The sequence below is a fragment of the Nelumbo nucifera genome, chromosome 8 (genome assembly GCF_055504915.1).
Source record: "Nelumbo nucifera cultivar China Antique chromosome 8, China Antique-T2T, whole genome shotgun sequence".
NCBI classification, from domain to species: domain Eukaryota; kingdom Viridiplantae; phylum Streptophyta; class Magnoliopsida; order Proteales; family Nelumbonaceae; genus Nelumbo; species Nelumbo nucifera.
The window spans coordinates 13,975,324-14,002,847 of record NC_142656.1 but is presented as its reverse complement, the minus strand read 5'-3'; the positions used below and the strand labels follow the sequence as shown (position 1 = coordinate 14,002,847).

General features: G+C 36.3%; 2 protein-coding genes across 2 annotated transcripts; one reads left to right on the top strand and one right to left on the bottom strand.

Moving 5' to 3' along the window:
- The first annotated feature begins 10,898 nt into the window (after nucleotides 1–10,898).
- Nucleotides 10,899–14,534, top strand: PDF1A (peptide deformylase 1A). Its single transcript, XM_010251739.2, has 4 exons — nucleotides 10,899–11,457; nucleotides 13,074–13,163; nucleotides 13,272–13,339; nucleotides 13,766–14,534. Exons 1-4 carry the CDS (start codon nucleotides 11,020–11,022, stop codon nucleotides 14,004–14,006), a joined length of 837 nt encoding a protein of 278 aa, XP_010250041.1. The 5' UTR covers nucleotides 10,899–11,019; the 3' UTR covers nucleotides 14,007–14,534.
- A 403-nt stretch (nucleotides 14,535–14,937) lies between these two features.
- On the bottom strand, nucleotides 14,938–20,016 carry LOC104592391 (putative polygalacturonase At1g80170). The gene is made up of 9 exons (XM_010251738.3): nucleotides 19,484–20,016; nucleotides 18,618–18,749; nucleotides 18,293–18,463; nucleotides 18,183–18,203; nucleotides 17,788–17,995; nucleotides 16,091–16,172; nucleotides 15,906–16,014; nucleotides 15,694–15,810; nucleotides 14,938–15,445 (listed from the first exon to the last, which is right to left on the bottom strand). The coding sequence occupies exons 1-9, from the start codon at nucleotides 19,688–19,690 to the stop codon at nucleotides 15,140–15,142; spliced, it is 1,353 nt and encodes a 450-aa protein (XP_010250040.1). The 5' UTR covers nucleotides 19,691–20,016; the 3' UTR covers nucleotides 14,938–15,139.
- Between the last annotated feature and the right edge of the window lie 7,508 nt (nucleotides 20,017–27,524).

Here is a 27,524-nt window from a genome sequence, read left to right as displayed (position 1 = left end):
TAATTAATCATATTAAAAAATAAAATACTAATTTAAAACCAACCCCAAAAAATGTAGTTGCTTTCCTATTTGATTTCCAATTAACAATTCAATCTTTTGAGTCAAAATGTGTTACCTTGATGTTACTTTTAAAAATAATAAAAATTAAAAAAAATGAAAACACACAAAAATATAAAAATGCCAAAAAATTATAAAAAACTATTTAAACATATCTTTAATATTATATATTCATCATTTAACAATTTTTATAAAATAGAAATATAAAAAAAATTTTGAAAGCATATTATTTATTATTTTCGTCGTGATGAAAAATAACCATATACATAGCATCTGCACAATTCCTAATAGTCCAAAGTTCATTAAAGTTTAGGCTACCTGAAAATTTGTTACGTCCCCTACAGCGCTAATACCAAATGTTAGACACTTTTCGTGAGGGATGCATGCCTTTGTCCTTAATTTGTTTGTAACCAAATGTTGGACAGTATACGTCCTTCTTTGTAACCAAACAAATAAAAAAAAGCATTTTTAAATTACTGAAAAAATGGCATGTTTCGAGAGGTGAGAGGAATGCAATTGAGAAAAGTATGGATATATGGTGATAAATTTTCAGAAGATCCATGAGGCCTGATTGGTTGTTGCATGCATCTGTGCATAGCTAGGGGGAGTCAATGGACTGGTTTTGGGTTAGACCCTGTTCAAATCAAAATCAATTTGGCTGGTTTGGGTGGGCCAATAATACATATTGAAAAAGACCAGTCCAGATTTAATGATCCAAAGTATTTATTGGATTGGATTAGATCTGGTCTATTCTTAATCAATTTATATTGGATTGGGTTGAATTGTAGCAATATATTAATAGAAGACTAAGAATACAAATTTGGATTGAAACTAATCTAAATTAAAATAATGAAGTAAATTTGGATTGAAACTAATTTAAATTAAAATCAATTTGAACAGATTGAATGATCTAGACATTGAATTGAATTGGGCCAAAATGGTCCAGAGTATTCATTGGATCATCAGACCAAATCTGGTCCAATTGACACATTAATTCACCCATCTAGCACTGACAATGCTGCAAGTAGTCTATGTTAATCAACATGCATATCTTGTAGGGGAGCCTTGTTGATAGCCCAGGCTGTTATCTAAATTTTTCCCTACTCTCCTCACCCTTAATTTATTCATAAAAAACTAGGGTAAAAGTTCCCCCAAGTGCTCAAAATAAAGCCAGCTATATCCTTGTGGGCTTTTGCTGAATACGAGGAACTCACTAAAAATCAGAGTGATGGTAGATGTTCTGTGGCTGATCCATTAAATCCCCTTACAGCATCGCAAGGTAGCTACCATATATATATATATATATATATATATATATATATATATATATATATATATATATATATATATATTCACACTTCATTCGGATACTCAATTTTTATTGGTTTTGTGTTCTTTTCACAGCGTGTTGGAAAGCTTGTTAGACAGCCTTGTAGTCATACCCACAACCAATTGTATGCGTTAGGACTCCTTATGATGAAATAGAGTTTGGATGTGCTCCTCACACCAATCTCATATATAGTTTATTCCAGTCGCACAATGGGAACTTTTCTTGTCTTTATGTGTTGTTATTCATGGGGAGATGTTCTCAATCCATTGTGGGATGTGCTGTGTGGTTGGTGTGATCAAAGAGCAAATCCTGATTCAATGCAATGGTGATCTGAGTATCACAAGTGTTTTCAGACTCGAACCAGTCCACATGGTGATTAAGCAGTGAGCTTATTGGGTCCCAATTCTTTGACAGTTTCTTCAGTTGGCTGGTTAACCATTAATAAAACCTTGACCCAATGAGCTTAATTTCACTTTGTTTATTGGGTCTGAGCTAGTCTTTATGATATCTTCTGAATGGGGAGGGATTCGATCCCAAGTCTCCGCTACTGATAACACTGGTTAGTGAATAGTCATTAAGGGCCGGGGCATTTGGCAACCCACCTTTGATTGAACTAGCTGAAATGTTGATTACTTTTTAGCAAAACTCTTCACAAAAAATTAATAAAATTTGTTAATATAACGTAGGATCCCATTGCTTGGATTTACTTCATACATTGCCAAGTGACCCGGACTGGATAATGAACCGGGATAATCATCATCCAATTCATCTCAGAGTACCATGCGGATACTTATAAATTGGTAGTAATTAATCATCACCATCATCATTGGACGAATTAGAGTTATAAAAATAATGTTTTGAATGATCCTTCTCTATTTTATTAAATTTAAAAGGCATCAGTGGAATCTCAGGCTCAATTTGAATTGAATAAAAATACAAATATGTACTGTCCAAATACAAGGTTTTGCATACTACAAATTTGTATTTGCACTCCTACCAAACTGAGCCTTAATTATTATATTATTTTTAATTAGCTTGTAAACTAAGCTTTAATTAATAAATCGTGTGTGTGTCAAGGGCCCAAATATTTTCAACTTTTAGAACTTTGCCACCACCCAATGAAATAGCTAGGAATTTTTTAGCTGCGTAAATCTGAACCAATTTGCACCCAGTTTGGTTTTGCAATCATTTATTTGTAATTGTAATTTGCACTCTAATCTGATGCAAAACTTATACCTTTTGTCTTATTTGTATTCATATAAAATGGGACTGCTTTATCCTGCTGCTTCCTGCCTTGTTCCCATATGGATGATTCTCTTTCTACCTCCTCCATTCTCTCTTTCATGTAAAGTGGAACCATATATCATATTTTAATTCGTATTTTATTTCTAACGGCAATCAAATCTAAAGCAAAAGTAAATCAGGTTTTACACAACCTATTTGTACTCCCCTTGCATCTATACCATGCAAATGAAATTTGCGCACTGAAAACAACAAGTATCGAATTGGAAGATCTGCAATGTCTGCAACTCTTTTGAAAGAGGAAGGTAAATGGGGTGGTGGGTGGAAGTCAAGGAAAAAGTCGCCGGAGCTCCAACGTGTATGACGAAGAATATTGAAGATGGAAGAGGATGAATCTCTTCAAGGCCAAATGCAAATGCATGATTAATTGTAGGATGTTTAGTTCAAATGTCAAGCACACTCAATCGGTAGTTAGTTGCAGCGGTGAGGTGGTGAGGGGAGAAGAAATGAGAGGGAGAGAGAGAGACACAGAAACAAGTTCGGAGGAATGAAGGCGGAGAGATTTGGGGTAGATTAAAGGGGAAAGAATTCAAGCAAGTTTAGAGAATTTAAATTTGTTTGGGGTCCATACTGACGTTACCTCTTGACTCCGTTAAAATTGAATTCAAATTAAATAAAGACATGGCTGATTTCTATTGGAGGGGACAGAAATTTATTCTCTTAGGGACAGACGATGTGAGCTGGGTGGAAAGCAGGGAGATGGGGCCAAGTGAAACCAACTTATTCCTTACTTTTTTTTCTTAAAAGAGAAAATTTTAAAGTGGGATCCACCTATTATTTATACTCCATTGCATCTATATCATACTGCAAACAATCTAAGCCTTAATTATAAAGTTTTTTAACATGCAACTCTACATCTTTTATTCCTCTTGTTTTCTTTTCTATCTGATTTGATTTATGGTTTTTTTTTTCTTTTGCGGGAAGCTATATCTGCATAGAAAACTTTAATTTGTGAAAAAAATTGGCAGCTGGTTGGTTGTAAAATTTCATGCTCGTTGGGTTTCTAACAGCCAACAAGTGGAAAAGAAGACGAAGATAGATGGAGAAAAAGGGGAAAGAAAAAGCTTTTGTCAGCTGCTGGAATTCATATCCACTCCATTTGATCAAAGCTATAATAATAAAGGAAATAGTTTCAGTTATAGTTCAGAACTAGAACTATGTTTGTTTCGGCCTTTCGGGAAGCAAAAAGGATTGTTCTTTTTATTTTTTTAATCCCTTCCTTTTTCCAGGAACAAGTGAAAAGTTCTGTACTTCTGTTGGGATCGATGCCACCAGACACGGCCGGAATTCCTGAAACTCCAGAAACATTCATTCTCTATCTATAGTTATATAGCTGCATGTGTGAAAACCTAAAGCGATACATTTTTATTATAAACCTCTGATCTCTCTCCTCTGAGATGGAGATATCATAGCTCCGAGATGGAACCAAACCTAGTGATGAGTAAACCAACGACCCACATTTGAACGAACACAAAACACGCATATGTATATATGTGTGATATTAATTAGCGCCCTGTGATTAGCATTTGGTCAGGATTCTTGAGCGTCTCGAGTCGTTGCAGATGAAGCTTCTGCCTGTACTTCTTGATATATGCCTCAGCAAGGTCATTTACGTCGTAGCTGTCGGTGATGATCACGTTCTTCTTTTCTCCGGCAAGAGACCTTTTGTTTGCCTCCGCAGAGTTGTGCTCCGTGATGCCATGAGACTTCATGGGTCTGCTATCCCCTGAACTAGACCTGCTCGGTGGCCCGGGAACTTCCTCTATTTTCGGCACTATTGCTGATGACTTCTTTTCCCCGGCAAGAAACCCGTCTTTTGCCTCCGCAGAGTTGTGCTCTCTGCTGATACCATGGGACTTCAAGGGTCTGCTGTCCCCTGAATTAAACCTGCTCGGTGGCCGGGGAAGGGGAACTTCCTCTATTTGCAGCACCATTGCTGATGACTTCTTTTCACCGGCGAGAGACCTTTTGTTTGGCTCGGCAGAGTTGTGCTCTCTGCTGATGCCATGAGACTTCATGGGTCTGCTGTCCCCTGAACTAGACCTGGGTCTGGATGGTCGGGGAAGGGGAACTTCCTCAATTTGCACCACCCTTGCTGATGATGACTTCATCTTTTCCCCGAAAAGAGACCTGTCTTTAGGCTCGGAATCGGAAGAGTTGTGCTCTCTGCTGATACCATTGGAGTTCATGGGTCTGCTGTCCCCTGACCCTGAGTTAGACCTACTGCTCGGTGGCCGGGGAAGGGGAACTTCCTCTATTTGCAGCACCATTGGGTAGATAGCAGGAGCCCCGGCGCCCTTCTTCATCTTTTAATCCTCTTCGATATCGATCTTCACTCACAACTGATGATCTGAATCTATGAGAAACGACTTCTGTCCACATTACTACATTTATAGAGAAAGAATATGACGTAAATATGCTTCATTAACAAACAAGGACATTTTTACAAAAGACGTGTGAATGGTTGAAGTATTGAACTCTGCAAAGTCAAAAAGTCTATAGCCGTCTTTTATTTCTCAAATATATATATATATAATAGCCGTTTTTAGAAATAAAATTTGGCTGTCTAAATTTTGACAGCATGTGCTATCAATAGCCAGTTCGGTTACGCTATAAACAAATGTCATTCACACCCGAGCTAGGTGATTTATCATATGAGTGATACTTGGGGTGAGAAAGTGGGTAGGTTTTACCCGGAATCGAATGGAATCTACTTTAACTTGGCCTTGAATTGATTTTACCCAATTTGTTATAGGTAGGGTTTGATTTTAAATTCTTCGAATCGATCTTATCTAGGTTGGTTCTAGGGTCTAGGGTTTACCCTACCCGAATTGACCCAATGAATTGGTCTTGGTGGAATCAGCCTTGGAGCCAAATTTACCTTGAAATAAACTATTTTAAGAATGTGAAGATTTGAATCCAAGCACTCATTGTTACAAAATTCATGGTCTCACTTGATCATTGAATTACTTAAGTAAATTGATCATTTGTTTTCATTTTAATATTTGAATGTGTATAATAAATAATGTGAAAGGTAATATTTATAAAATTTAAATATTATAATATGATAAATTTTGAACCATATGCTAATATGTGATTATAATCTACATATTAAGTTACTCAATTTAATAAATAAACATAATATAAGTTTTAAATTATATATTATCATTATTGAAAATCAACTTTTTAAAAGACATGTTTCATAGGGTAGGCTCCGGTTCCAAAAACTTGGAATCGACCCCTATAGGGTAGGTTCTAGGTTCTACTATGGAATTGAACCAACATGCTCACCCCTAAGTGATACCCTTGTCGAGCCCACGATATATGAGAGACTAGATGGGTTGGAGACAAAATCATGCATAATGGGTTGAGCAATTTATCATGAGCGAACACGCCAGTGTTATTATTAAGGGTGGATTTGAATTGAGCCAAGCTGAATATTTGGCTATTCAAGCTTAAATTCGCAAGAAAGCCACGAGGCTCGAGCTTGTTTGAGCTAGAGAGTTGAGTTTGAGTTTGAGTTTGAATTTGATTTGACTCAAAAGCCCGTAAGCTCAAGCTTGACTATGAGCCAAGCTTCCTATAAAATTTTAAAACTATAAATATAAAAAATGCTTGTTAATTTTACCTATAAAAATATAAGAATTATAAAAACTACTTATTATTATACATATAAAAACTAGAAATATTACATATATAATATTTTATTTTTTATTATATATAGGCTCGATTAGACTCACAAGCCTTATGAGCCAAGCTATACTAGGCTCAAGCTCGACTCAATTAAAAAACAAACTTATATATTGGGGCCAAATTCGGCTCAAAGCTTAATTTAGACTAAGCCGATTTGAATTTTTCATAAGCCATCCAAACTCAAATAGCTTGTGAAAAGCTCAATTTAGCCAAACTCGAATAACTTGTAAAAAGTTCAATTTATTCCCACCCCTAATTACTCTAATTACTCTAGTTACTGTATATAAGGTCTGAATGGGTCTTATGTATAGAAACACTGACATATTCACTCGTGATAGAGAAGCTGTCCCTCGGTGCGTATGATTCTATCTCCAGCCCTGTCACCAAGGTTCTCCCGATGAATACTCCTTTGCAACAATATCAATATAGAATGCATCACATGGTGAATTAACGTGCCATACAAGGAGAGTCCTATTGACAGCCCAAGCTGTTGAATATGGACAGCGAAATAAAAAAAAAAAAAGAAAAGAAAAGTGAGTTTGTATTTCACCATTTCTTTGGTTCGAAGCAATGTAGTAGTTTTTCTTTTCCGAGTGCATGATTAAAAATACATTTTCAAGAAGCACGGCCCACTGGATATGTATGTCTCTGTGTTGGGAATGTATGTCTCTGTTTCCCACTACCCCTCTGACGTGTATTTAAACTCCTTTATTGAAGGAGGGAGGGATGCTCATCTTCATGGTGGAGATTAGAACCACGTCATGGATATGATGATGATCATAATATTAAAATCACGTCACCTGTGTTATCACAATTAATTTTAATTTCTTTGAACTAAGACAGAACAAAGGGAATTTGATTCCACTTTTGGAACACTAAATCATTAGCTTTTGACTTGATCCCCAAAGCAAAAGAGGATGTTTAAATAGCTTTGATGGTGAAGAACACGATTCTGGAGATGCCCACGTGAACTGGGAACATCTTCTCCTGTATAATATTATAATATTATGTAGGAGGATGAAATATTGTTCATGTATAACTATAATGTTATGTGGGTAAACGTGTATAAAATTTGTGTGGGCAAGAGATTCGGACTCGAAGAACAGTTGACTCTCAAAAGATATACGAATCATTTTTTATAGCATTAATTTCGTGTATGTTAGATGTGGCCTTTGTTATCCACCGTAAAATGGAGGATTCTCTCTTTTTCTAGGTGGGAGAGGCACCTGTTCCCTCACCATCCTCTAATGTGAAGATGGAGATGGAGTTCTTTTTCTTTTTTTTTTTACATAAAAATTAAATCAAAACAAAGTTTTCAAACAAAAAAATTCTTGTATCTCTATCCCCCTGTCCCCCTCTCTTTCTACTTCTTTTAAACCTTTTGTCTCTCTTCTTCTATCTCCCATTGTCTCCAATTAATTTGAAATGATTGTCCTCATTCAAAGGCATCTCTACCTTCGTTTGATTTTGCCTTTAATATTTTGGAAAATTTATTCATAAGGTTAAGCACGGATTAGTTTGATTTGGTTCTAATGCAGAATACGAAACCTATCCTCTCAAGGTTGATTTGGATTTAGCGGTTCCAAGGTCTACTCATGAAACATGTTCCTATGTACTGTATAAATACATACAAAATAATATAAAATACAAGGTTTTGCACTCTAGATATTTGTATTTGTACTCCTTTTAAATAGAGCCTAAGGCTGTTTTTGGTTGCAATACAAATAAATTTGTACTGATGCAAAACCATGGCAGTATAAATGATTTGAGTGTAGATTCTGACTTATTTCTGTTTCAAATTTTAACTTATTTTGTTTGATCGCAATACAAATAAAGTAAATAAAGACATGAAACAGAATAAAGTAAAACCCAAAATAAAAATAAACAAGAATTTGCATTATTTACATATTTACTCACATACATTTGTACCAATGCAAATAAAATTGCACTACAACCAAATAAGTCTAAAAAATAACAACAACAACAACAACAATATGCTATTTTTATCTTTTTACCTTTCAAAGCTTTCACCTGAGATAACAACCTATTATAAACATTCCACATTTCAAATCCATAGAAATTTTCAATCCCAATGAAATAAAACATAATCCATGAACAACCTAAATAATATCACATAATCATTAGTAATCCATAACCCAGTTTCATATACATTCCAAAGTTCAATAAAATGCAATCTCAATGCAAATAGGATATAATCCACAATCAACCCAAACAATATTTCATAGTTAATACGTAATCTATAATTCAAATCCATATGCTAAGTTCAAATTACACAGAAACCAGTTCCACCAAAGCCAATTTAATCAAGGCTGGTTCTCCGGTTGGTTGGGGTAAGATAAACCCTCAGGCTTTGGAATTGGCTTGGGTGAAGGCCAGTTCCAAGAATTTAAAATCAGACCCTAGCTGAGAATAGATTGATTGAAGACTGGTTCTAATTAGTTTTGGGTAGAATAGAACTGACCCATTTGCTCACCCCTACTACTTAAACCTTTTTTCATGTTTTTTAATATATACTGTGATACTTTCATATCCACAAAAACCTCCCCCAACATTTAATATTTAAATGCACCCTTTGTACCGTAACATTTTTTGTTCACCTGTTGAGGAGAAAACGAAACCCACTTAAATAAAGTGAATTGTCTTGATGAGATTATTCAGTAAATAAAGTGAATTGTCTTCTTGAGATTTAACTCATTACAATCTAAACATTTCTATCTGAAATCATAAAAACTTTTAACTAGTTGTAAAATACATAAGAAAAGTTGAAATAAATTTCCTTTTTTTCAGTAAGTGGAGTCCTGAGAAACCACTCAAGCTTCTCACCATTTTCTTCCCCTTCTTAGGTAATGATGAGTTGATGTTTGTTTATAGAGAAAAACGGCTTTTTGATCTCATCCCAAAGGCTAATTTTCTTTGAAGTCTCTCGGAAGGATTCTTTCCTTTACTTTTGACAATTGAAGGTGAGGGGTTTCACTGGAAAGTTGATTTCTCAGCTCATATAAACCTCTTTTTGGCTTTTTGGGTTCTTCATCCAACATGACTTCATGGCCTTCAGTGTGGGGCCAATCTTGCAATGCTAGAAGCTGCTGTGTGAAAGCCTCTTCAATGGGCAATAAGAGAATTGCCACACTTTGGGCTTTAGCATAGTTTATGTTTATGAGATCATCACCATTCAAGCTTTATTTCAACAATACATGGTCAGCTACATGAATCCTTTTTCACCAATCTGTTCTGTTTAATGACATGTCCATTGTTAAATTATCAGCAAAGTTCAAAGTATTGGAAACATAAGGTGTACTAGAAAGACAATTTTAAGAGACATATCGGGATATGCTTTGGATACTATGGATATAAACGAAAAATCAAGATACACATAAATATAGTAAAAAATTCAAATAAATCCTAAAAAATATATTACTAACAATATTTATAAATTTTATATGATTGTGAATAAGTCATTTAAATGTAAAAAACCATAATTTAATGGTTTATATAAAGTGTGACATATCGAGACACAATTAGTAACCATTGAAAATGATGGAATAAATAAAATGTAAAAAAACAAAAAACAACTAAAATGTGAATATCAATTTTTAAAAAACCAATATAATTAATCTTAATATTTATTAGTATATAACTTTTAATAATTAATTCTAGCATTTATTAATAAGCACTTGTAACTCATTAAGAAAAGTAAAAATTTACTTAAAATTAAAAATACATATTATCATAACAAACAAATACGTGTTTTTCATTGGCGAACTTGTGGTTGTTAAAATTAAGTGACCAAGGTTCAAATTTTACTATAGCTAAAATTTGAAGATTTTACACTAACAAAACAAAATTAATGAGAGGGGATACAATTTCTTCTTATGGGTGTTGTTGATGGTCTTCTATATACGTGACTAAATTATCATCTACTTTCTTTTACTTTGTCATCTATGGGAGCTATTCCTAGGTTTTGGGTGATTTATTTCTGATCCTATAATTTTTAGTTTTTCTACTCATTCATCTCAATATATGCAATTTTTGTCTTGCTCAATTTTATTTTTGGATATATTGTTTCTTGATTACCCAATAGTCTCTCCATAAACATAATTAGTCTCACAATTATTTTATAGAATATTTTTAACATAAATTGTATTTTAGTAAAAAAAAACTTGCGTATGCGGCTACAACAACAAGACCTGTATACTGGTCTGGGCCCACCATTAGATAGATCCCATTTTTGTGGCTAGCTAGACCAAAGATTAAGTTGAACGATAATTCAATGGACAAGATTCATCTGATCAGCTGAATTTTGGTGCAGAAAATGGGACCATCTAATGATGGGTCTTACATGCAAAGGTCGCAAGTAATGGGGGATTAGAAGTAATGGATAGCTATTATTGGGCTGGTACATCCATCTTCTGGCCCAGCCCATTGTCTCTTTGGTCTCTGCCCTTTGATGAACCGTTAACTCGTCAACTGGGTAAATAATCGGAGAGGTTATTTTCGAATTTCCACAGGACTCATTCATCTTCTTCCCGGATAAATCTTACAACGGAATTACCTAAATAACCCTTCTCAATTCGGGATAGATTTTGTTTATGTGAGCAGAAGCAGTGCAGAAGAAGATGGAGATCATTCAGCGATTCTCTCATCGCTTACTTCCTATCTCCATTGCCGAAAAATGCTTCAGAAACTCGAAGAACAACAACCTATTTGCGATAAGGCCAGTTTTGGGCATCAACGAAAACCAGGAACGAGGCTTCGGATCCGGAATTTCACTGCTGAAACCAGTCTCCAGTGTCGACTTTATTACCAGAAGAACTTACAGTTTTTCTTCAACTGCTCGAGCAGGTTGGTTTTTAGGTTTTGGAGATAAAAAGACAAGTTCGTTGCCAGATATAGTTAGGGCGGGTGACCCCGTACTTCACGAGCCAGCAAGCGATGTTCCCGCCGATGAAATTGGGTCCGAGAGGATCCAGAAAATAATTGAAGACATGATCAAGGTTATGAGGAAGGCACCTGGGGTTGGTCTTGCTGCTCCTCAGATTGGAATCCCATTGAAGGTTCCTTCCAATTCCCTTTAATCTAATTTCCATAGATACTGCATTTGATACAAGCTTAATCCAAATTGATAATTTTCTTGAAAACTTACTCTTTTTTTATCCTATTGCTTTTTGTTAGTTTGATTAATGAGAATAGATGTGAGCAATTTCGTTGAGTCAGTTTTCTAGGTGAGCTCTATGTTTCTGCATTCTTCTGTATTAACAAAATATTGGGTCACTTGAAAATTTACTCCTTTTTTTAGTTTTATGGATTTTTGTTGACTTGATTAGTGAGAATGAATGGGAGCAATCGGGGTTCCCACTCCTGTATGTTGTATTTCATCTTTTCTTTAGTTGCTCTGTTGGAGAAAACTTGTACCATTTCCATTGTTCCTAGTTACTTGTACTTAAGCGATGCTTAACAACATCTGATCATATAGTGATCTATATTTCCTGTGTTATCAATATGGGAGTCTGTGTTATCAATTCTCATATTGAAAGTCAATTAGTTTCCTACATTGTCTCCAATTGGTTGATAGGAATTGGAGGCACCATGATATTGTGAATGACAGTCACCTGTGCTGGCAATGTTCTGATGTTTGTTTCCTTCCAATTGCTTAGAAATTTCCATGCCATCATAATACAGCATGAAATTGCTAGTATTAAAGTTCTTAGCATTTAATTTGAAGTGTTTGTGATAGATGAATCAGAACCACTGCAAAATCTGTCTCCTACTTGGCAGAAAGGATCATCTATCCAACAATCATAGACTAATAATTTTGCCTGCCAAACCCACAGAAATGCTGAAGTATGATAGAGTGGCTCAATATCTAAAATGATATTTGACATTAAAACTTGCTTGTACTAATACATTTGGCTATACATAGAAGGCTAATTCTATACTTTTGGGAATAAAGTATTGTTCACAATGTATCCTCTGATACCTGGTTACCAATACAATGGTGTGCTGTATCAAGTTAGATACTTCAGTTTTTAGTGTAAATTTTATACTCTCCACCTTGTCCAGCCATGTTAATAAGTTGCATGGATTGGATGTTTAACTATTTAAAACTTGCATCCAAATTTGAGATTTGTTTCTTTTCTTTTTCACTTCTTGGTCAATATCTGAAGATAGATGATTGCTTGTGTACTTGCTGCCAGACAAATGATTTTATGTAGAACATCTAAGACCTATCACATTGTGCAAGAAATACCAAAGTCCAGTCTAGCCCTCCTAAAACCTCAAATACCTGAGAGTATCATTGGGTAATGGCTCTTTTTACATCTTTAAGTCCAATGTTTTGAGTAGTTAAGAAAGAGTTACTCTGATGGTCATTAATGCCAGGAGTGACAGACAGGAATAAGCTTCTTTATGAAGAAATTTAACAGCTTGAACAGTGCTAGAAAATATAATTAGTATTACTTTTTTTACATAACAATTTGTCAATTGACACTTAAAGTATTGTTAGATGATATCAAGATGTGTACTTTATACCAATTAGATCATGAAAGATGTTGGTAGTCCATCCAAAATTTATAAATAGTAACAAACTGTATAGACAATAATGGTAAAGTTGTTAAGGTGCAAATAAAATACTGGAAGGAAGAATAATAGGTTGTCCATTTTGCCTTTGCAGATAATTGTTCTGGAAGATACAAAAGAATATATTAGTTATGCTCCCAAGGAAGAAATTAAATCACAAGACAGGCGCCCTTTTGATCTTTTGGTAAGTTAATACATGCAAAGTTAAAGATCTAGATGTAGTTCCTTGTCATCAACAAATAAATCTTTTTTCTTTCTGGATTGCTATTATTTATGAATTCTTTTGAGGCAGATAATATTGAATCCAAAGCTGAAAAACAAGAGCAATAAAACTGCACTATTCTTTGAAGGGTGCCTGAGGTAAGAAGCTCACTTTAATCTAACAATGGACTTTCATTAATTACATCTGTGAAGATTTGTTAAAGCAACTTGTTACAGAATTGATGTTTCATGATCTCATGGATTAGCAGACAACATTCAGTTGGATTAATTGATTTAGCTTGCTTATTACATAGTCATAAAGTGGTTTTCATAGACAATTTGTATTTTCAGTGTTAACCTATTTCCAGTATATGGAAAAACATTTAACATAAATCTTAGAGGATGGCATAAGAGCATTGATTCTATGTAAATATGGATGCTTCCATGTTTCAGAACAGTAACGAAATGGTTTTGGAAAATCATGTTTATTCCCATCTAAAGCCCAAATCTTCTTTACTCGTGGTTTTTGCCCCATGCTGTTACATTAGTAGTACAATTTAATTATGTTTGATGTGATATTGGCAGTGTTGATGGATTCAGAGCCATGGTTGAGCGCTATCTTAACGTTGAGGTTACAGGTTTGGATCGCAATGGTCAGCCCATTAAAGTAGAAGCTTCAGGCTGGCAGGCGCGCATACTGCAACATGAGTGTGATCACTTGGATGGTACAGTCTATGTTGACAGGATGGTTCCCAGAACTTTCCGAACTGTAGACAACTTGGATTTACCTCTTGCTGCTGGGTGCCCCAAGCTTGGTGTTCGCTAGCATGTAAGACTTTAAAAAGCACATCAGTCATCCCTCTTGCAAATAAAAGCCATCTTTGACATTTGCCTCAAGCGGAATGATGATCCCTTGAAGCTAAATTGGATCAAGTTGTTCCTTGGTGTGATGGTCATGCTGTTGGAAGAAGACCCCTTGGGCAATGTGGAGGAAAATTCACGCTGATTTTACAGTAGATCCAACTTATTTGTGAAAAAAAAAAGAGAATGCCAGACATTGCTGAACTGTTTGACAGAGTTCATAGTATCTTAAGTGTCTCTTATCATTAAAATTGGCTTGTGATCCTTGTTTTTCCATTCCACCCTTTCCTTTTCACTCAATGTGGCAACTAACTTAAATAGAAACGACTTGGATAGAAGATATTTCTTACTAAAATCCAATTATTCCCTTGGAAGCACCAGGTTTAAGGGATTGTGATAATTGTGATTTGAGAATGGTCAGCATTACTGTGTTTTTGTTGTAATGGACGGGTTACTAATCCTGATTCAACATCTTGACAAGTTTACCTCTGCCAATACATGATTGTATTAATTACAAAACTCATTAATGATCAAATTGAGGCATGCTACAATAAGTGGGATTGACTGAAATCTTGATGAAAGGCAAAGGAGTTGGCATCACTATAAAACAACAGAGGCTTGAAGTGCACTAATTATTCCCTTTTTTTTCTTTTTGGTAAGAAGACAACTCATCTTTTGTTGGTTACTTGGTATACTTTAACCTTGAGAGGAATTGATGCTTCACAAGTTTGCTTTTATTATTACATTTGATGTTGACCCAATTTGAGAGAGTTCAAGGACCCGATTTTCTTGCTTGTTGGTCTCTGGTTTAAAGTATTGTCCTTTGTATTCCTGACTCTTAGAGACTTAGACTATGACATACAATTGACCTTATTTGCTGATTCAAAAGAAAAATATAAGACAATAATATATGAAATATTAATAAAATGACAAAAAAAATGTATACAGAAGTAATCATAATGAATTTAACATTCGCCAGTAGCCATTTGTGATGAACTATTTTGTTCTTTGTATTGAAGGTAAATAACATCAACTGAAGCACACTAAATCTGTTGCAAGATGCTACTATCAGATGCCAAACCTGGCACATCTTGTATATTAGATTGGCAAAGGTTCTTCTTCCACTTGAAGATGATTGGTAGTGCTAGAATAAACTAGCTGCTCAATGAAGTTTCTATTCCATGAGGAACAAGGAGGAGGGCATACTGAACCATAGCTGGAGCCCCTAGCTTTCCAGCAAAAGGTTCTTGTAAGCTCCCCCAAGTAGGATCTTAGATGTATATTTTCTAAATATATTTTTTTACATGGGAAAGTGTCACTGCAAGCAAATCTTATTGCTTCCCCGGTTGCTGAGGTTCCTTTGATGCCCACATAAGAAACATTAACCACCTGAACCGCCGAAGTCTGCATATCCTTGGATAATGATGTTAGCAACTAGAAAGTTCTTCAAAAGTTCCCATTGGGATGAACTCTTCTTTTGCAAATAGCAAGTTTGAATCTAAAACTGATGAAAAGCATTAATATTCAATCAAAATGCATTTTAACCCATTTCAGAGCATTTGATACAAGCTCTGTGTTGGAGAGAGCATCCCAGGGGAATTTCTTCTTGCTTTTGGTGGAAACAAAAAATTACTAGAAGAAGAATGTTTTACCTGGTTTGGACATGGCAGTGGTGAATCACAATAATATTGATCAATTATTATTGGGTTTGAAACATTTTCCATTTGTACACTCTGGAAAGTGATATCTTTGGCAAAACCATGACCTCCCTAAGTGGCATGCAGAAATATGGAAAAATTAATAAACTATGGATTCATTTCTTTTATGCAAAGTTAATTGGTACATACTTAGTTTTGAAGATTACCTGCCACGTCTTGATCCTCAACCCATTTTCAGTATTTGATATGATGGCTCCATCAACCAAGACATGGCTCACGCTATCCAATGAATTTGATTTCCCCAAACTTCCTATACTATTGGATATTGAATGGAATTAGTCTCTGTTAAAAGATACTGAGTTATCAGTAATTTAAGTTCAAAATGTCTTACCTTATGCCATGGCCAGGTCCACAATAAATGTTTCTGACTTGAATCATGGAAGAATTACTGACTATGGAGACACAGTCATCTCCTATAATAAGTCAAAGAGAATTCAAATTACAGAATCAGTGCTAATGTATGCAAAATCCTGTAACAAATGACCTATTAATAGTTAGATGTTAGAACTTAGAAGCAATCTAATGATAAAAGAAATGATATTTATGACACTTTGCCCACAAAGGACAAGCCTTACAAATCAGGACTGAATGTGAAATCGTTAACTATCTTGGGACCGGCAGTGTAAGACAAGCTCACATTAGCAGAGTTACAAAAGGTTCAAGAATAACAGAACTGGAAAATGGCTAGTCATGAAAACTGAAGGCCAAAGAGTAAGCAAAACCTAAGATATGCTTCTAGTAGTAAAGACAACTTCAACCTAAGTTATACTTTTACAAACTTGATGAGGCACTTCAGGAAACCTTAAAACAGCTTGGTGTAAACTAAAAGTCAAGTAGCATAAAACAACGTAACTGGATGCCTGAAATATCAAACAAATAGTCAGAGAACATCAATCCCAGGGAAGCAAGGATGGCTGAGGATTTCACTGCTGCAAATGGAAAAATATACTACGTTTTAGTGGTGATATAAGATATGCAAACCATAACTGATGGTGGCTCAGTTGGTAAGGTCTCTGTCTGGTTGTAGTGGAGACTTGGAATCAAATCCCACTGTCACCAAAGTTGGGGGATGGACTCCCTCCCCTCCTCTTGGGGTTGTGTAGCCCCATGAACCAAAAAATAATAGTAATAGTAAAAATAAGGGATGCAAACTCTAGAAAACCTGAAGTGCTGTATACTATACATGCCTAGTGTACTGGTATATATCGGATACGATGCTGGATACTGCAAAGGATACTTCTAGATGTACTCTATAGTATAAAGCTTTTAAAATATGTAAAGTGGTATATTTTATTTAGTTATACTATAAAAATAACTGCACATTTCAGAAATTTTAATTAAATTTGGAAAAATAAGGCTTGAAAGATTACAGTTAGCTTCGAAAACTAGATATAATTCATAATATAAGCATATTACATGGGATACCTATACCTGTATCTGTGTCCAGGATTTTAGGAAATGGAGAGTCATATCCCTGTTTCCCAATCTCTCTCTCTCTGTTAAACTCATCCATGTTCGTATCTGTATCTAGGCATCATAGATCAGATTGCTTAGAAAATTCATACCCATGTTATTCATTACCCATTGAAGAACTTGACATTTGATGGGGCAGAACTGTGCTCAAGGACCACAAAACTGTATACATTAGATACATTTTTTCTACTTTGAATGCCCAATGCCAATGGATTCCATGACAGTTGAACACTCAATTGCCAACATCCTATCAAGATCAGGTGTGGGACTTTTTGTTTTGTTTTGTTTTGTTTTTAACATCCTATCAATTGCCAACCTCTCCTTTTTAACATCTTAAGAAAGATGTGGATATACAATAACAAATCTTTTTTATCTTAGAATAATTGTCAAATCTGAAACTATCATGCAACCGGATAAAAACTCAACCCATCTTGTTTTACCACGTTGGTGCTTTTGTATCATTACATAATTTCTAGCAACTTGATATGAACCAAAACCTTTAACAAAATATGTCTAAAATCTGAATATATGAAAATTTGAAATTCTTGAGCAAACCTGTTTTGATCACACTATATTTGATCACAACATGGGTGGATGCACTTATGTGGATTCCATCAGTATTGGGGCTTTCCCTAGGGGCAATCACTTGGAGATAAGACGCCATGACCCAATGACTCTTTGAGAAAGCCATGTGCATTTGTTGACTGTTCACTATGATGAGGTGTTGAACTTTCAAATTCTTGCACCTACGAAAAGTAATTGCCTGTAATGCAATTATATATTTCTTCAGTTCTCAAATAATAACCTCAAAAGAAAGTACCATAAACAAACACCTGGGCTACAAAGGGGGAATAGTTTTTTTTTTTTTTTTTTTTTGAACAAGACAGAAGATGAAATCTATAAAAGTAGCAGCATGGGCCAAATAATTGATGTAGCTTTGCAATACTAACCGTTGGAGCATGTCGACATGGCTGCAAAATAATTGAATGCCAATTTCAGACACCAAATACAGGAAAAAAATCAGATAGAAAAAGAAACACCCCAAGGCAGATAATATTACATATGTTGCATTGATCTTGCAAGACCTAGCCCACCATTCCTTTCCCATCCCATTAATTGTCCCTCCTCCTTCTACAGTGAAGCGGTTCAACCTATAGAAATAGAGCCATCTTCTTCGACTAAAACCTTTCCAGGAAGCAGGATTTTTGGGAGCAGTTATATTACCAGAGACCTGTCAAGATGGAATCTTCAATATAAATGAGTGAACAGCTGGAAACTTGGTTTAGATAAATTCAGAACAAGATTAAACATGTTAAAGGATGAAAATCATTAACCAGAAGTTTGTATCAAGGAGGTGTTGGGGCAATTTGGAACTTGATACATACCCTCAATGTCAGACTTGATCGACAAGGCCCAGAAAAATCGGTTGGCCCAACCAAATAAGTTCTTCCAGCTGGAACTTCAAGTCTTGGTCGATATGGTAAAGAACAAGCAAACGTCCAGGCATCCGTGAAAGCCTGAAAACATGTAATTCATCAGAAATTACCACCAAACAAACAAATTAACATTCTTTGTCAATAAAGAAATAATTTCATGAAATGCTTTTCGTAAAGTCACATTACCGAAAAAGAAAAACGAACAGGAAAAGAAGGTTTTCTCCATTTGTAATGTGAATGGCAGGCTGGAAGCAATAAATAGGTATAGAAAGTACTCAGTTTCCAATCTAACCTATGCCTCTGCACAGGTGTTTTAAATGAGAAAGACACTAACTACTACTGGTTAAAAAATCCCAATCCTCTATTAATTTCAATTTGAAGGCTTTCTCCCAGTTGCAACTTGCAACACAGAATTCCTTAGCTGACATCAATGTCTACTTTATTTTTACTTTTTTTAATCAAAACATCAACTTTGGTTCATGGGTACGACGTTTCCTCGTCTCAATTAGGAAAAAGAGAAAATGCACATGAACTTCTTTCTCCATATGCCGAAAATTTTGATAGATGGGTAATCAGGACTTATTCTAAAACATGATCTTCTTCATCTAGCTTATATTTTAACAAATGAGATATATTATGTCACCATAAAAGGAGAAAAAGCAAGTCCTACCGGATGCTGCAACATTGAAACTAAGTCATCATTTCCCGTAACTAAAAAAATGAAAAAAGAAAAAGAAAAACAACTCAACTGAGATAACAGAACAAACATATCTCAGACTCATTTCTAGCCTTTTGGGACCATAACAGTGGCCTACCTGACTATCATCAGTCAAACCGTCTCCTTTAGCTCCGAAGTCCTTCACCGAAACAACCCTTCTGAACCTGAGTCGGTTTCTACTCCGAAACCGAGGAAGCTGGATCAGAGGCTCAAACCCTTTTGCACATATCAGATTTAAGCACAGAAATACATTTACAATAATAAACATTAAATTACAAGAAAATTTAGCTCCCCATTTTCTCATATTGAACAGAGAGAGAGAGAGAGAGGAACGGGGCTTTCTGGGTAGAACCTTCGACTTTAATAGTTACAGTTGAATAGTTCCATAGTCGAAAAAATGCGAACTTTCCATTAGATTCCTTCCGGAGGGAAGCAGGCATGATCTGTCTTCTAGTTTTAATTAGCTAGCTGACTCTGAGGAATGTAGATTTAACTGATCCACTCTGTTGACACGTAAAAGCTACCAACAACCATTAAATGCAGCTAGGCAGCTAGCTACCTTCCAAAGGAAACCCAAACTTTTGTAGGTCGTGTTTTCACCCTCTCACTTTCCACAACGATCAACAACATGCTCATTGCTCAACTCTAGAGTCTACACCTATTCATGGGCAGGGTAGCCCGATGGCCCGGCCCACACCCCGGTTGGGCGTGGTCATGTAATTAGGCCCGCGGGCCTGACCTCGAGCTTAATACAGTAAGTCTGACTATATTTTGGGTCGGATTCGGGATTTGTCAAAAAAGCCCGACTCAATATTATATATTTTATAAAATACATAATATTATATAAAATACATAAATAATATAATATTTATTAAAATATATATTTATAATTTAATATATATACATTTTTTATTTTTTTCTTTATAATTTCTCTCTCTCTATTTCTATTCAACCACTTCAGCAATAGTAACGCATGGGCTAAATTTCGGGCTTCGGGCTTTTTATGAGGGCCAGGCTCGGGCCCAAGTTGTGGGCCCGATGGTGGGGCTCAGGCCTTAAAAAAATTTGTTAATACAGAACGAAAATCCAACCCGAGCCCGGCCCAACCCATGAAAAGGTCTACTCAACTCCCATGGAAAGAATCTCCCCAAAAAACTCAACAAAATACCCCACGATACAAAAAAGTGGAATCACGTCTACGTTTGCTACTCCTATTCTAAAACATTGGTCTATGAATCTATGATGCATTTAATTAAGGCCCTGAATGAATCGGGTCCGATTCGATGTATTCGATGAACCTAAATCGATTGAATTGATTATCTTAGGGATGCAAATGGATTGGATTGGATGGAATCTTAGGATTTGAATTCAAATCCTATAAAATCATTGGATCTTTGGATTTAATCCGATCATAAAAAAATAAAATATAATAATTTAAATAAAAAATATAAGTATTTTTTCAACTATTTTGATCATATATACATGTTTTTTTATAAAAAATAAATAATATAATAAACATGTTTTCAAAATCAGATCAGACTGGAAAAACCGGGAACCGGTCACTTGACCGGTTTCGTTTTCCCCCCAAACCACTTTTTTCCCCAAAACCGTTGATTTTGGTCAGCAAACCGCTGAACCGGCCGATTAACCGTTCGAATAGTTTCGATCATTTTTCAATTTTTATTTTTTTTAATTTGTTTTTTATTTTTTGTCAAAACGGGCCAACTGTTCGGGTCGAACAGTCAGACCATTTGAACCAGTAACCAGACCCCTGACCGGTTTGATTTTAAATAAATAAATAGCATATTGTGTGTATATGTATTATATATTTATATAAATAAATAAATAGCACATGTATTGGATCGCCGATCCATTTACACCCACAGATTCTGGTTCTTGGGTGGGTTCCGATTCTACTGGACCCAATCCATTGACAATCTTACTTTTAATTGATCACGGGAGGGGAAGAAGGATTAGCTTTCATAGTGGGGCTCATAAATTTATTTCTGGCGTTCCATAGCCTGATGAGTAGCTATTGCAATCCAAATTGCTCTTTCAAACAACCTTGTTTCTCACTTCATCTTCAGCCCACGAAGGATGTATTCGGGGTTTGTTTGGATAATTCCATCTAACATAATGTTGGATAGGTTCTCTGCTTGAGATTGCACATGCTCAAGTAACTTCTCTTTTAGGTCGGAGATGTGAAAGTTGGGATGGATCTTGCTTCCTTTGGGTAAGTCCAAGTTGTAGGCTATTTGGCCCATTAACTATAGAATTTGATAAGGCCCACAGCATTGTGGGGCCAATTTCGGGTTCCTCCTCGTTGCCATGGTGGCTTGCCAATGTGGCCATTACCTCAAGAAGACCTTGCCCACTGGCCACAACTTCAAATTTTTATTCAGTTCTATAGGCTCATTTTAGAAAAAGTACAAATGCAAATATGTACGATACAAATACATGCAAAATAATACATAATATAAGGTTTTACGTTCTACAAATTTACATTTGTACTCTTTCCAAACTGAGCCATAGGCATTGATTATCCATGTGTTCTTGCGTTCTTCTCAAGTTTTCTTTAAGCAATTGGGTTGGGTATCTTCCATGAGTTGAACCTTCGTGGTCCCTTTTACATATGATGACATCAACCTAAGAGGTAGGTTGCTATAGATGGCTTCGCATGTGTCTACCAATGAAAGAGGGGATTGGAAGCACATTTTAAAAGACTAAAGGCAGAAGCAAGGCAGTTGCATATATATATACTTAGTGTTTATATATACTTGCGTAAAGGCATGTGTTATACACATGTACAAGAAAATGGTAAAGATATAAAGTAACACTACCATTATATAATCAAATTTCAGTACTTATATAAAGTAACACAAATGCACATTTTGTTTCTTTTTATGGCCAATTTACATATATTCTTTTTAGTAAATACTATGCTTTTGAATTTCTATTTTGTATTTTGTTTCATGTTTATAGCCTTCTCTACCTAATTTAAACAATTTATACATGCATACTAAAATTGTTCCTAATATCTACAACTAATCTGTGTCATACAATATTTCATTTTTAATTTCATGTATATTTGTTTTAATATTGATCCTGTTTATATATATTTAATTTTTAATGGCTATAACCTTTTTACCTAAATAAAATATCCCATCTACTTAATTTTCATATTTCTAGTTTACTCATACATATACAACAAATTGAATATTCATAATTTCTTTATACAATTTAAAACAAAATTCATTTCTTTCATAGTCAGTTTATATATTTAATTTTTAAGATTATAGTACTTTTAAATTTTAATGTAAGATTTTTTTTATTTTGTTTTACATTTATAACATTTTATACTTAAATAAAATAATAATTTTACTTAGTTTACATGTATCCTAGTACTCTTTCAATATAACCTAATTTATAAATGATAAAGAATGTTTGAGGATGAAAAATTAATACCAACAAAAGGGGGTTTGTCTGTATAGAATATTTTGGTTAATTAAAATTGAATTAAGGCATAAAAAGAAACTTAGTGAATATTTTTCATTATATACAATTTCTTTATATTGGAACTAAATGATTTATAAGTAATTAAGAGTAGTGGATAAAAACTATTTCGTAATTCTATTTAATTTTTAATATATTTATATATTTAAACTTTATTTATTAATAAAAATCATAACTATTATTTTTAGTTTGTAAACCAGTAGGTTCTACTATCATGTGTCATGGGTGAACATTTAAATTGGAGACACCATTCTCACGAGTTCGGCTTTTATCAGATCAACTCAGTGCTCACACCTTCCGAGCAGCCCCTTGCAATCTTACATTAGGGATATCTCTCACCACAAGGATGTAAAGGCTGTTGGAACGGGCTTTGCTCTGACTGAAGCTGAACTACATTGACAGACAAATGTAGTGGAGATTAAATTCTAACATATATGTACATTTGAGAGAAAATCAAAGAGATAATTTTTGGTTAGAAGTGATATTATGACTGACTTTTAAGTTTATATTGTTTTGTTTTTATTTATATTCAGCAAAATAAAAATCAAGGTTTATTTATATCCAACTAAAGTACTTTAAATTTTTTATTTTTTGGGCCTATAAGGCAGTTTGGCTCTGCTTTGCTTCGAGGCATATGCCTCACCGGTCACCACCTTGAAGAGTTATTGTAAAAATTAATATATAACTGTTGACTTTGAGCATGTTGTGGAGGTGGTGAAGCTTAAAAATATCGGTAAGGTTTGTGCTACTAGTCAACTGAGGGGTGGATCAGTTGGTTGGTATGTTAGCTATCTCGTTCACTACAGGGGTCATAAGTGTGATGGACGTATCACCAACGAGTCCAGATTACCTACCAATAGAGTCCGCGTTCTGCTCTGTGCACCCGTGGGTGCTCTGGACGCGAGAACCCGTGAATGGGAGGACATATGGACCATGCCAACGTTAATGTGCGTTTGAGCGTTAACATGGTCTGGTCGGTTCACGCAGACACAAAACGGTTTGAGACACACACAAAAGGGCCTCGCTTCTTCCATTTTGTTTCTCCCGGAGATCTAGAGCTCCTTCCACCAAACCCTTTCTCTATCGGCGACAACAGAGCTCCGGCGGTTCATCGATGGTGGCGTGTTCTTCTCTTCTTCTTCTCCTCTCCATTCTTCTTTTTCTCTTCTTCTTCGACAAGCAGCTCCGGTGCTAGGGCCAGCGACTACAGATGAATTATGTTACAGTAGCGATTAATATCAGTGACTCGGTGAGAGGAACAAGATAGACTAGGAGCGGATTTGTCCAGAAGATGAGTTGTGTTACAGTAAGAAGGAGATTGTTATTGTTCATGTAAAGGATAGGAGAAACAGTAGAACGGACTCAACTAGAAGAAGATCTACATCTAATACCTATATGTGTTGCAGCAGAAAACTAGGAAAAGGAAAACTCAAAGTAAAACAAAAGAAGGCGGAGGGCAGGATTTGAGAAAGTAGAGATGAAGATGTTGTTTCTTGTTCTGGGTGTTTGGTTTTAGACTTTAGTGGATACAGCTTTATATGCAAAAGGAATTTGGGTATAACGAAGGAGATGAGGGTTGGCTTCCAGCTTCTGATCTGGGAGTAATAAGAACTAAAACTTGGAACAGTTTACCTGTCCTTTTGCCAGAGAGCCAGCCGGCCCAAGTAAAGAAAACCTGCAACAACTTTAACGGGAGAAAGGTAGTGGTTGAGACTTGAGAGTTGAGACTTGGTTAAAGCTATTGCAGAGATACCAGAGAGAGATATAGGGTCCAGAGAGAAAACGGGAGTAATAAGCAAATTTATAGGTTGTAGACAAGTAGAAGACGATATATATATAAAAAAAAAAAGGCAAAGACAAAGGCTCCGATCCGGTTTTCTGAACTCTCCGCAGCTGCAGCCGCTGCCGCTGTTATTCACGTGGCATGCGGTTTATATCCAATTACCAAAGAAATAATCCTCTCCTCCTGTACACTTCACACTTCAGCTGGATGCTGTGATCGCCGGCCCTAAGAAGAGAAGAAAAATAGTTGCCGCAGGAGGTCTCTTTGTCGTCATCGATGAACCGCCGGAGCTCTGTTGCCACCGATGGAAGAAGGGTTTGGTGTATGGGTAGCGTTTGGTGGAAGGAGCTCTCCAGGGGAAACAAAATCGAAGAAATGAGGCCCTTTCGTCTGTGTTCAAAACCGGTCACGAACCGGTTCTATCCGTGTGAACTGTCCAATTGAATCGAACAGACCACGTGTTAACGTTGGCCTAGTCGATGTGTCTTCCCGTTCATGGGTTCACGCATCCAGTGCACCTACGGGGTGCACAAAACATGGACTCAAAATAGTATGTTCCAACACCCTATCAACAACATCGGACACCATACACCTTATATATGGCAGGTCCCACTTTTATGGTGGGCCTTAGTTTTATAGCGAGATGTATGGTCTCAGATCAAGTTAGTAGGGTGTTGGAACTGGTTTTGTTGACAGGTGATCCCAACTCATCACGAAGTACCCAAAAAAAAGGTTTGTAATACTAGAGATGCCGTATGAGAATGGGATGGGGCCATGAAATGGGCCTCTTTTAAGTGATCAATTCACAATCATGTAAATTGATATATGATGTAACCGTTCTTGGTCACGTATCAATTTTTTTGTGATGTATCAATTTTTTGGCTAAGTATCTCATTAGTAACGTCTGCTCCCAAGTGGCCTATGACTCAGAGGCTGAAGTGGAGCTCCCTAGTGGCGAGTTGTCTGGTGGTGAGCTATCTAGTGGTGAACTGCCTAGTGGTGAGTTACCTGGTGGCGAACTACCTGGTGGTGAACTACCTTGATGAGTTGCTTGGTGGTGAGCTACCTGGTGGCGAACTGGCTTGTGGTGAGCTACTTGGTGGTGAGCTACTTGTGAGGTGTCAGGCAGGTGTCGAACTGACCAGATGCCTAGCAGGTGCCGAACTAACCAGGTGTCGGGTTGGGTAGGTTAGGTGACGAGCTTCCTTGCTCTTTAGAGTCTTACAAGGAACCGAATGTCAGAGGACCCGAGGTGGCTAACCCGGCGAGGTCACTCCGATGCTTAAGTCAATACTCTCATAGTAGACTACGAGCTAAAAATCATAAAGTATGAGAGCTAGAATATGCCTACTTGCTTACTTGCTCTCCCTCCTTGCCCTTGGGGTTGATGCCTTTATATAGGCATTGTTTGGCGTGGGCTTCACGCACCATATCCGAGATTTCTGCAAGATCGTCTAAGTGGTTCGAGATTCCTGGAAGTAACTGCCATGCACGTTGACCACCCTCCGGATCGTTCGGCACATGGGCCAACTTCCAAGGATCGTGGGAGTGTTAGGATATGCATGTCGAATTTGTCGGTGAGCACGTCTCGCAGGTCGCCAGGTTGTGCCTGTGCCAGGCTGTCAGGTCGCGCTTGTGCCAAGCTACCAGCTCGCGCCAGGGCCAGGCCGCGCCTGTACCAAGCCATGCTTGTGCCAGGCTGCCGGGTGGGACACCATCAACTTGGTTAAGGCAAGTTATTGCCAAAATAGTTTCGAGTATCACCTAATTGTCCTGATGTGCCATGTGTCACAATATTATTGGAGGGTCAAATCCGCCCTCATCAATATCCTTTCCTTGCAAAGGGTGGGATACCTTATTAAATCTACAGATATTTCAATGCATGCCTTGTCAAGTATGGGTAAAGGCTGTAGGAGGTCAGCGGGAGAGAGATTTTCTAATAAGAGTCAGGCCTTTACACAAGTGTCTTATGATTTTTTTTATCAGCATCAAGGGGCATTTGATGCAGTGGCATTGCATTGCTGCTGCATTTTGGGTTGATGTTGAAATATCAAATTTGATAAATTAGGTAGAAATAGCAATTTGCACTGATGGGCTCAAAACATATCTCCCTTACAAATTTGTATTGAAGAGTCGGTAAATGTCTTGTGATTTTTCTTTTTATCAGCATCAAGGGGTGTTTGGTACAGTTACATTGTGTTGTGTTGCTGTTGCATTTTGGGTTGGTCAACCATTTAGGCTATGTTTGGTACTTAGTAAGAGGTCATTGTCTAGTACATAAGAAAACTTACAATCCTTGAAAGAAAAAGAACAGTGAGAAGTGAGAACCCTCCAAACCACTCCCATAAGGATTTTAGAGAGTTTTAGGTTATGTTTGGTTTAAAGGAAAAGATAGGGAAAGGAAGGAAAAGACAGGGAAACCTATACAAGGTTTGTAAAATTTTCCCTACCTTTCCCTGCTTTTTCCTTCAAACCAAACATAGCCTTAAGGAATTTGAATCAAATGGCCAAATAGCATATTCGCCAGCATCTATGCTTCCAATGGTCCACTTGCGGGAACATGTAATAAAGAAGATCTCCCATCTCTGCCAAGGATCAAAATTGTCACGTATCAGGCCGATACGTTTTGTATCGAAGCCTTCCCAACACACCAACCAATTTCAAAGAAAAAAAAAAACATAAAAAACAGTACCGATACAGGCGTATTGACGTATCGCCCTGTATCGATATTTTGAACCTTGATCTCTGCAGAATCTTGTAGCTCAAAGAATTATGGTTCTACGGTTGTATCAATTAAGTTACAAAAACCATGAATTCCTCCCACGATACACAATGAGAAGCC